We start from the raw sequence: 9,775 nt of genomic DNA on the forward strand, positions 1-9,775 counted from the left end.
CTTCAACGAGGTTTTAGCTCATGGGGGGTACAAAAAAGTTCGTGGGGGGTACAAAAAGCTCGGGGGGGGGGGGGGGGTAGAAAACCTCGGGGGTGATACAAAAAGCTCGCAGGGGGTACAGATTGGCTGGACAACGAAAGAGGAACCTGTAATGATGCACTGCAGCTAACAAGAGCGATATCGAAGTATCAATCCCTGAATACGGAAATACAACTGAACAATCCGTGCAAGTGCTTCACCGCCTTTGGGGCTATTCAAGTGTATAACAAATGAATACTTAGATTGACGACTGAAGAGCTATATCTAGTGGTCTATCTAATGGTAATGATCGTGTCCTTATATATCCAGCTCTTCATCGTGGCTCATCTGGATCACCTGGTCTGGCTCACCGTGATTCAGCGAGTAGCTCACTCTCGATCTAGTGAGCAGCTCACTTTGGGTTGGTAATCCTGATCCTAACCCTTGCTTACGTAATCCTTACTGGTTGTCTGACGTTGGGTCGTGACACTTTGGTTTCTTGTTGGCTGGGCTTGTTTTGTGATCTGCATGTTGGATGGGTCATAACATATTAGATTAAATTTTATATAAAAATTAGTTTTTTATTTATTTAATTTATATATAAATATAAAACTTATTTTTTATATATTTATAAAAAAATCTAAGTAAATATCTTAATATATATCCAGCATATATTCAGCATATGCTAAGTATATATAACTTTTTTATTTACTAAAAAATGAAAATATAGATCTTCACTGTATTTGGTGCTGTACCCCCCGTGAACTGTTTGTACCACCCCCGAGGTTTTCTACCCCCCACCAACTTTTTGTACCACCCGTCAACTTTTTTGTACCCCCCATGAGCTACAAGCCCCTTAATTTAGCACGACTTGGCGTGTCATCAACTTCACACGCGATTACACTTTGCAAAGGCAAACCTCTGTAGACATGATTTAGACCTGGAATTGAATGGATGATTGGATCAACGTTGGTCCCGGCGAAGTACCGTCTCAACCTTGAATAGCAGCGGTAAAGTTCAGGCAATCAGCTAATGCCAATCCTAAATGAGGCTGAAGCAGCTGACACTGGATTTCGGAGCGGGTCGTACGCGAGGCTGACGCAGGATGTATAGTAATATAGTATTAGTGTTCATATGTAAACAGTCAAGAATGCGGCTTAGGTGATTTGAAGAGCCGAGACTATGTTAGTCACATGATATACTACTTCGCTCTTCAACCTCAACGGAAATGGGTAATTATGGATGTCAGGAAGCGAAATCATAGTAATCATCTCGGCTGAGATTTCAGCTTGTCTCATTATATGCCGCGGTTCAGATTCGTTGCTAATCATGAGCATTGGAAAGATCCGAATATCGATGCTCATTCTAAACGGGCAGCCTTCATGCCTCTCTTGCGCTCCACAGGTTTTTTCGGCGTCCAAGACCGAGCATCTGCGTTGCTTGAGTTAAGACAACAATATTTTCGATTGAGACAATCACTGAGAGAAGACGAGGATTTGAGAATCTGGTTTGATTCACAGAAGAAAAGACCCTAAGGGTCACACGTAGGTATGTTGGTATCAAGAAAGAGAGTTCCCTGTATAACTCCGCCAAAAGACCTCAAGTGTATGTCCATGCCCCGAGACCCCAACGCCAAAACGCACATCCCACCAAAGCAGCCGTATGAATACTTCATGCTCGAGCCTCACTTTGAGACGACAGGACAGGAAGGATACTTAGCCACAAGCATGACACTTGTGCTTTCCATGGCGCGCTCCCGGTCCAGTAATACCCTCTCGCATTGTTCGGTGTGTCGATAATCGGAAATGTACGAGTCAATCTCTCTGGAGGTCAAAAGAGAACGATGCATCTTCTTCCACACTGGAAGCAGAAGAGAAGAGAATCGGTCAGCCAGCTGCCACCAATTGGGATACCAATACAGGTACTGGTAAATCGGATCATTATGGCTTACTGTAAGTGCAGTGCGTGTTGTAGTACTTCCACGTCACATAGACATAGTCATGCTGGCCCATCGCGACATCGTTCAATGACAGCTGTTGCGTGCCCTCCTCATCCGAATACCAGCTCCAGTCGTACTGCCCGAGGAAGTCGTACATGAGCTCTTGGTCAAAACACTTGGGATGGACCCAGGTGTACGACATGACGTCGAATCTGCATCCCGCCGCCGAAGCATCTGCCGTTGAGTTGCCGCAGCCGAAATATTGGATGCGGCTCGGGCGATCGGACGCCAGCCACGGGCGCGGCGTGAAGACGAACAGGAAGAAGAAGACGGCGGCGGCGATGGACGCCATCCAAGGAATCGCACTCTCCGAGGCTGGTCTCCTGAGGCGTGCCCAGAGAGGCTCGCCGACCTTCTCTTCACCGGCTTCGGGGTCCGAGTCGGCAGCAGCATTCGTATTGGCGATTGGCCTGTATGCCCAGTTTCTCCACTGCATTGTGTACGCACAGGGGGCGGGGGAAAGGAGGAGACCTTTAGTCGAAGGACAAGCCGGAGAGAAAATCTTGATGTGGTTGGACGCCGCACGTGGGAGGGATCACTCCGAAATATACGCAGGGCAGAGGAGTATTCGGGCGGACGATTTTTCTTTTTCTAAAAGAGAGAATCACACGCACACACATGCACATATTCACACACAGACCACAAGCTTTCAGATGGGGGTCGCACGACCAAACTTAACTACTGACCATCCGTGGAATGATGGAAATTGCAAAACGTCACCTACCCTCCTCGACACGCGTCCAAGACAGTCGGGGGCGGCCGAAATGGGGAAGGTCAGCGATGAGCACAATCCCGTTTTATCCGATCTTTGAGGGGGACCCACACATGCTACGACTCCCCAACGGCGGCGGCTCAGAGGGGCTTTGAACGCTGAAGACGTCAACGAACCTGGAGAGAAAAGTGAAACCGAGAGCTCATGCGGCCCGGTCCGGACTTCAGATGCACCGGGCCTCTGAGAAATTGGTCTTTTGATGCCGTCTGAAAATATGCCAGAGAGGACAGGGGATGGACTAAAGTGGTTTCATGCTGCAGACAGGTTTTGTTGGAGATCTGAGACTTTTTGGACTTGCGTCTTTCTCCTGCCCGTGGACCCAGATAAACTGCGACGCGTCAGTACTATCTGGCTCAGGTGGGCCAAACCCTCCCACCTCCTTGCTTAGAACCGCTAGAAGATCCCCCTCTTCGGAATACGTCGGTGGGCGACCCGAGCTACCGAACCAGAACAGCGCTCGGCCTCTTTGCACACGAATCTCGCTGACTTTGGCATTGAGGATCTTGCCATTTTTACTAGACATTACAAGCACCTCATGGTGGATATATCATGTCGCCACTAGCTCGGAAATGAATGTTGGTGGGTTCTCACTGCCTCTTTGTCTCCTATTCTACAATGCTAACGACAATAGCCTAAAATATCCACAAGCCTCTGTTTGTGCTTTTTTTTTTTTTTTTAACTTGTCAGATCATGGCAGGCTATTTCCTGCGCTTTATCATTCTAACCAAGTAGTGTCTGCAATTGGAGAGCAGAGTGAACCTATACTTATGACCACAAACTTCCTTGAATCCATATCATATGCAAGCCACCTGCTGCGCCTCAATGAGGACCAGTAAAAAAAGGAATACGTCACACTGCAGAGAATGCAAGATAATCATTGCGGATGCCATGCAAATCACGACATGATCACACTGCAAGATCTCTACCCTATCAGATGCATCAACAGAATGGCGTCTTCCCGGCATCGGTGCAAATCTGGATAGAAGCATGGTCACGATCTTGATTTATTGAGCATCACATAACCCTCTCGTTCAAATCAAAATCCAACTTTGCACACGTTGAGAGTAATCACATTCGCACTACCTATCGTCAGATTTCTCTAGAAATGAGTGCAGAAACGGTGACGAAGCGCCCGGCCTATATCGACGAACTGCCCGAGGGCGAAAAGTTCCAAAGGCTGGTCAGATTACTGCGGACTTACAGCAACATTCCCGAGAATGAAGTGGAGAGTCATCTGCGTGTGATAGTAAATGGCCATTTCTATTTTCCCGCACTTTTCCCCCCTCCCCGACAAACTTGAAGTCGGTTGCTGACCAGACGGTTTCTCACTCATGCAAAAGAGAGACAAGGCCTTTGGCGTCCACCCATACGGCTGTATCGGGAAGTGGAACTTCCTGGACCTGTACATGCCCGATGTGCCTCAGTATCCGGAGGTGGTAGAGCGGGTGAAGGCCGGCGAGGTCCTGCTCGACGTCGGGTGCTGCTTCGGGGCGGTGCTGCGCCAGCTCGTCGCCGACGGGGCGTCCGACGAGAATCTCAGAGGTGCCGACCTCCAACCTTCATTCATCGACCTCGGATATGAGCTGTTCAAAGATCGAGACCGGTTCCGCGCCAAATTCCTCACAGGTGATATGACGGACCCCGCCGACAGGTCCTTTGACAACTTTAATGGCACCGTTGACATCGTGCACGCGGCCAGCTTCTTCCACCTGTTCTCGAGGGAGAAGCAGATCCGCGCTGGCGAGAAGATCGCTGGGTTTTTCAAGCCCCAGGCGAACGCTCTTGTGTTTGGCCGGCAGAGGGGCCGTCGCCAGACGATGGAGACGGACGAGCCTGGGGAGCGGGGCCAGCTGAGATATTTCCACAATGAGCAGACATGGCAGGCTATGTGGGATGAGATTGGACGTCGTACCGGGACGCGCTGGAAGACGACATTGGTCTTTGCTGACTTTGGCCAGTACACTGGAGAAGAAGGATTGCTTTATACGGTGCGCAAGGTCGAGTGAAAACTCGTTGTCTGATGTTGCCAAGAGACCGTGTGTAATCTCACGCGCAAAGTCAAGAAATGATGCAATTTAAATTCATTATCTCATGACAGCCTACCCTGTATCTCCATGCTTGCTGCAGTGCAGTTGCAGGAGCATAGAAATTGGTTTTGCTCGTGATCTAGCGATGAGCATTACACTTGGTACGTCCTCTAAGATGAGCGGGTAATTATATGAAATTCGCTAATATATATATATATACATGCAGTTATGTTTCTCTGCAGGGTATTTAATTGAGAACGTCGTTTTCTCTCAAAGAGAGCTTCTCTCCTCGGATTCATTCACCAAAGTCTCCATCTGGACAAGTCATCCCTCTCAGCTCAGGCGGATCAAGCGGAACTCAACGTCATCACCAATTGGGTTGAGACAGCCGGCCAGAGTAATGCAACGAGATTCCATGGTCACAACAGGAGCTCTCCTCAACCACGTGAGCATTCTTTGGCTAATGATTTTGATGAAAATCAGTGATTACAAGCCAGCAAGGTTCTTAAGCCCGAACTTTTAACCATGAATGGTAATTCTAGTCGCCGCTAGGTCCCTTAATTCCATGATCAATGACAACATGCCTTGGCTGATCTGAATGCAGCTGAACGGAATTTACGGACGTAACCGCAAGACATCTAAACGGACATATGTGCAACATCCGGACTCAGAGATGTTCATTATGGTCAGTGTTCAAAGTTGATATAAGACAGAGGACATGCTGTATGTGTTCTTAAATATTTAGACAATCTATCAGACTCATTTTGAGAAGGTACATCGAATCTGCTTGTTCACAAACCCTGGCCTCGATATCTCGACCAAATTCTCAAGTGATTATACCATTGTTTACTGCAACAAGAATATGGCTGCCAACAACGCTGCATACCTCGTCGCGACCAAGCAGCCACTCGAGGTCAAACCAGCTCCAGTTCCTGTCCCGAAAGAGGACGAGGTGTTGATCAAGACCAAGGCAATTGCATTCAACCCTGTTGACGTTGGGCTGCAGAAATTGGGACCTGATGTGTTCAAGTGGCTGACCCTCCCGACCATCTTGGGCTTCGACGTCGCAGGCGAGGTAGAGGCAGTCGGACCAGGTGTGACCAGGTTTAAGATCGGCGACCGGGTGGCTGGCCTTGCCGACGGTGGATGCCAGGAACATGTCCCGCTCTCTGAGCATCTGACGGCGCTGGTGCCAGACTCGGTCTCTTGGGAAGAGGCCGCCACGCTCCCTATGGGTGTCTCTGTGAGCACAAAAATGTTGTTCCACAAGGACATGCTGGGAATGAGCCTCCCGTCACCGAAAGCCGACCCGAGGGGGGAGACTGTTCTGATTTGGGGCGGCTCCACAAGCATAGTATGTCCCAGGCCCGTCTTGCATGGAGAAGCGGTGGGAAGAAAAAAAAGCCGTATATGTGCTTGATACTCTTCTATGCTCTCCTCAAAAGAGAATGCAGATGCTGACCAAGAGAAATAGGGCAGCTGCGCGATACAACTCGCTGTAGCTGCTGGATACGAAGTGGTACGTCCCTGGAACCATGACATTGAACACTCCTGATTTCTCAACTGCCCCCCCCCCCCCCCCACCTCCTGTCTTGTTCGAATTCACGTGCGAGTGATGAAGGCTCTCTCTAACAGTCTGATAGATCACCACGGCATCTTCGCACAATTTTGACTACATAAAGAAGCTTGGCGCAAACCAGGCTTTTGATTACAACAGCCCAACCGTCAAAGAAGATTTGATTGCGGCTTTCAAGGGCAAGACCATCGCAGGTGCCGTTGCGAATGGCAGCCATGCAGCGGAGAAAGGGCCGGAAATCGTCGAGATTTGCGCCGAGGTCGTCAAAAGTTGTCCCGGAAAGAAGTTTGTAGCCATGACAATGGTTCCATCCTGGGGTCCCTCTTACGAGGGCGTTCAGCTCAAGTTGTAAGTCGAAGATCGATCCCCTGGGCGGGGCCTTTGGCTTGATGAGAGGAGGAAGAAGAAGGAGAAGAAGGGAATAAGCATTGCATGGTTGCTGACACCAGTGATACATCCATAGTTCGGAGGCTCTGAGAGGGGATAAGGAGCTGGCCTCCACTATCTTCCACGGCTACTTGCCCGCAGCCATTGAAGCTGGCTTGTTCAAGCCTATGCCACCTGTCGAGGTGGTGGGGAACGGCCTTGACGCTTGCCAGAAGGGGATTGATACTCTTACGAAGGGAGTTTCGGCAAAGAAGATCATAGTGACGATGTGAAAAGGCAATATCACTCACACTCAAGTCTTTTCTAATTTCACAATGAGGTGCCGCAATCATGTACCTCGGTGCTAGAGAACTCGCGACTAGAAAAACTACAATCTATGAGGTGCTGAGGAATCATTACGACTGACTGCGCCTCTGATGAAATGATCTCATGGTTGCACGGCGGCTCGGCCTTCATCACTGTGCATTGCCCACTCCAGGCTTATTTTACCTAGACCATGTAATAAATCCTTCTGAACAGCCGCTCAGGCTAAGGCAACGCGGTTTTCCGGACTTCTTGCCGAGAGCCCTAGCGTGTGGCATTGACTCTGGCCTCCCTGAAGGAAATGTAATAGGATACAACGTGCCGCAGCAGTCGTAGCCAATACCACAAGTCGTGAAAACTCACAACAGCGTGGAAAGGGTCAAGAGGCTGCCTTACTTGATGCATTTGTGTCTCAGAAGGTCATTATGCTGGTATTCTGCTCCGGTGGCGTTTCGCTTGAACAGTCCAGCATCTGGATTTACTTGTGCAGTAGGAGATAGAGACTCCTCTTAAAGTAATAATTGATCAATATCATGTAAGGAACTAATTCATTGTCAGGAAGACATGACCTCAGCCGGGAGTAAGCACTGTCCAGGCTAGCCAATACTGCAGGGTCAAAAAAAGAGGGGTCCTGTCATGTTTATTTCCAGCTCAGCGTCGCAGTAACAACCGCTTTGTCCGATTAAGCCTCTGCCTGGCACGCAGAGACTTGCGCCATTCCCTGCAAGAGAGACATGCCATCAGCTGTTTTGCGCTGAAGGATTCAAATCGTCACGTCTCATCAGCAAAGATTAATTAGTCCTTATCGCTGCGCCGTGCAAATTGCTGTGCAGGTATCTGAGCCAACCGCAGCAGCAGGGACCAGCAATGTCCAATCAGGCTTCGTCCCTGAACCGTTTTAATACGCGAGAGTTGTCTGTTGGTTGGATGTGGAGATGCGTCAGAAAGCATTGTTGGCTTCTTGCTGCGGGAAGGATGAGCACTTGGGATCGAAATCCTAGTTACAACTTATGCACACTTCAGAGGCGAAGAACACACCTGGATCGTCGGCTCCAGCCCTCTTCGGAGGATCAATAGGAGTAAGAGAGAATTTCACAGCTGAAGTCTCCCTTTATGATAAAGTCTCCTGTCCAGACTTCTTGTTGACTTACAGCACATACAGAATATTATCATTTTGTATGTAAACGTATACATATATTCTTTTGTCACATCCTATCCCCCCCCCAAAAAAGAAATTATTTCTCGACGAATTCCAACGCTTTTTTTTTTTTTTTTTTTTTAGACTTTCTTTGCCTTATCGACTGTTGTTCCCTCTTTTCAAACCTGCAAAGTACCCCAAACGCACATTATAATACCGACACCAAGAGAATGAGGTTACCCAGTCCATTACTTGCCCTCCTCCTGGCGAGTCCCCTCGTGGACGCCCAGCGGATCAAGATGAGCAAGACGGGGTGTCTGCTAGATCTCTCCGAGCAGGTCGCAGGCGAGATCAAGTGTGGAAAGCGAAGTACTGTCTCATTTGCAGTAGAATGGTACGGAACTAAGGTGGAGGAGTTGCAGTCATGGCTCAAAGTGGCCGGATGCAGTGACGACGAGGCCAAGACCCAAGCAGCCTGGGCAGCCAAAGCCTGTCAGGGCAATACTGTCGGTGCAGAGCCAGAAGCCAGCAGGAACCATGAGCTACGGCACCTACACCAAAATGTCCGCCGTCTCAAGGAGACGGAAAAGGATACCAAGAACGCTCGAGACGATGCTCAATCTTCATCTACACTCTCGACATCTACCATCACCAGCGTCGCCTCCCCGAGCTCCTCCAACTCCTGGGTCCTGGTCCTCACCTCAAACGGCGTCAAAAGCACCGAGACCTGCGGCACGCTGCGCAGCTTCACGACGTCCTTCTGCAGCAGCTACGAATCCCATGGCAAGTGGTACACCCCCTGCACGACCGCGCCCACCTCCACGTTCTCATGCATCGACGGGTTCTCGTGCGCCTTCAGCACCACCAACGGCAACTTCAGCTGCTACGCCAAGGGCACGGTGCCAACGTACGGCATCGTCATCGGGTGCATCCTCGGCGGCCTCGCCCTATGTATGGCTGCCCTTGTCTTTGTTAAGTGTGGCATGGACCGCGCCGCGGCCAAGAGGGCCAAGCTCCAACGAGAAGCGGTCATGCTTCAACATATGGGCGGAGCCGGCGGAAAGGGCGCGAGCGCGGCGTTTGGCATGCCCGAGGTCGAGGTTGGGCTGCCAGGCGGACAACAGCACATATCGGACACGCAGCCGCTGATGGTGCCCGAATTTACTCTGGACCACCAGATACCGGGTCTGCGCGCCGGTGCGCCTGATATTGTGGTCCAGCCACATACGCCCGGCTATGAGCACCACGACGTCGGGTCGCAGATGCCGCAGATTCCGTATGATCCGTATCTGGAAGGAAGCTGTGGCTATCGCCGTTGATGAGAGAAAGGGTTCGCTCTGAGAATATTGTACATAGATCAGGATAGACAGGAAAGGTTTGTCTGTCACAGGAAGCTGTGTTTCATGGGGAAAAGGCTTTGCGCTCTGTGAGGAGAGCAAGTACTTGAGTGCTTGGAAGATAATAACAAAGGGTGGACATTGGTCGTGTTGGAGTTAAGAAAACCATTGTAGGTGATCAGAGTTACCAGTACAAGGTCACTTGCTTCCTATAATCA

The 9,775-nt window shown here is 49.9% G+C and overlaps 4 protein-coding genes across 4 annotated transcripts; 3 read left to right on the forward strand and 1 right to left on the reverse strand.

Annotated features, from left to right (window-relative positions):
* Nucleotides 1–1,516: 1,516 nt before the first annotated feature.
* M406DRAFT_355445 (uncharacterized protein) lies at nucleotides 1,517–2,357 on the reverse strand. Its single transcript, XM_040923173.1, has 3 exons — nucleotides 2,163–2,357; nucleotides 1,970–2,087; nucleotides 1,517–1,878 (listed from the first exon to the last, which is right to left on the reverse strand). Exons 1-3 carry the CDS (start codon nucleotides 2,307–2,309, stop codon nucleotides 1,703–1,705), a joined length of 441 nt encoding a protein of 146 aa, XP_040777996.1. The 5' UTR covers nucleotides 2,310–2,357; the 3' UTR covers nucleotides 1,517–1,702.
* A 1,618-nt stretch (nucleotides 2,358–3,975) lies between these two features.
* M406DRAFT_222626 (uncharacterized protein) lies at nucleotides 3,976–4,717 on the forward strand (the record flags this gene model as incomplete). Its single annotated transcript, XM_040915625.1, has 2 exons — nucleotides 3,976–4,035; nucleotides 4,130–4,717. Coding segments are annotated over 2 exons (648 nt in total), but the record flags the coding sequence as incomplete, so codon positions are not given.
* A 961-nt stretch (nucleotides 4,718–5,678) lies between these two features.
* M406DRAFT_61092 (uncharacterized protein) lies at nucleotides 5,679–7,051 on the forward strand (the record flags this gene model as incomplete). The annotated part of the gene is made up of 4 exons (XM_040924719.1): nucleotides 5,679–6,170; nucleotides 6,291–6,335; nucleotides 6,460–6,740; nucleotides 6,856–7,051. 4 exons carry the CDS (start codon nucleotides 5,679–5,681, stop codon nucleotides 7,049–7,051), a joined length of 1,014 nt encoding a protein of 337 aa, XP_040777998.1.
* Nucleotides 7,052–8,450: 1,399 nt separating this feature from the next.
* Nucleotides 8,451–9,539, forward strand: M406DRAFT_69208 (uncharacterized protein; the record flags this gene model as incomplete). The annotated part of the gene is made up of 1 exon (XM_040925236.1): nucleotides 8,451–9,539. One exon carries the CDS (start codon nucleotides 8,451–8,453, stop codon nucleotides 9,537–9,539), a length of 1,089 nt encoding a protein of 362 aa, XP_040777999.1.
* Nucleotides 9,540–9,775: the final 236 nt, after the last annotated feature.

Source organism: Cryphonectria parasitica (assembly GCF_011745365.1).
Source record: "Cryphonectria parasitica EP155 unplaced genomic scaffold M406scaffold_3, whole genome shotgun sequence".
Taxonomy (NCBI): domain Eukaryota; kingdom Fungi; phylum Ascomycota; class Sordariomycetes; order Diaporthales; family Cryphonectriaceae; genus Cryphonectria; species Cryphonectria parasitica.

What these genes read in the sequence shown, in the direction of transcription:
- M406DRAFT_355445 (XM_040923173.1), bottom strand. Translation starts at nt 2,309, where the DNA reads ATGGCGTCCATCGCCGCCGCCGTCTTCTTCTTCCTGTTCGTCTTCACG. An exon ending in CGGCGGGATGCAGATTCGAC is followed by an intron (nt 2,088 to 2,162) that starts GTCATGTCGTAC and finishes GGGCAGTACGAC; the next exon opens with TGGAGCTGGTATTCGGATGA. An exon ending in CAACACGCACTGCACTTACA is followed by an intron (nt 1,879 to 1,969) that starts GTAAGCCATAAT and finishes TTCTGCTTCCAG; the next exon opens with TGTGGAAGAAGATGCATCGT.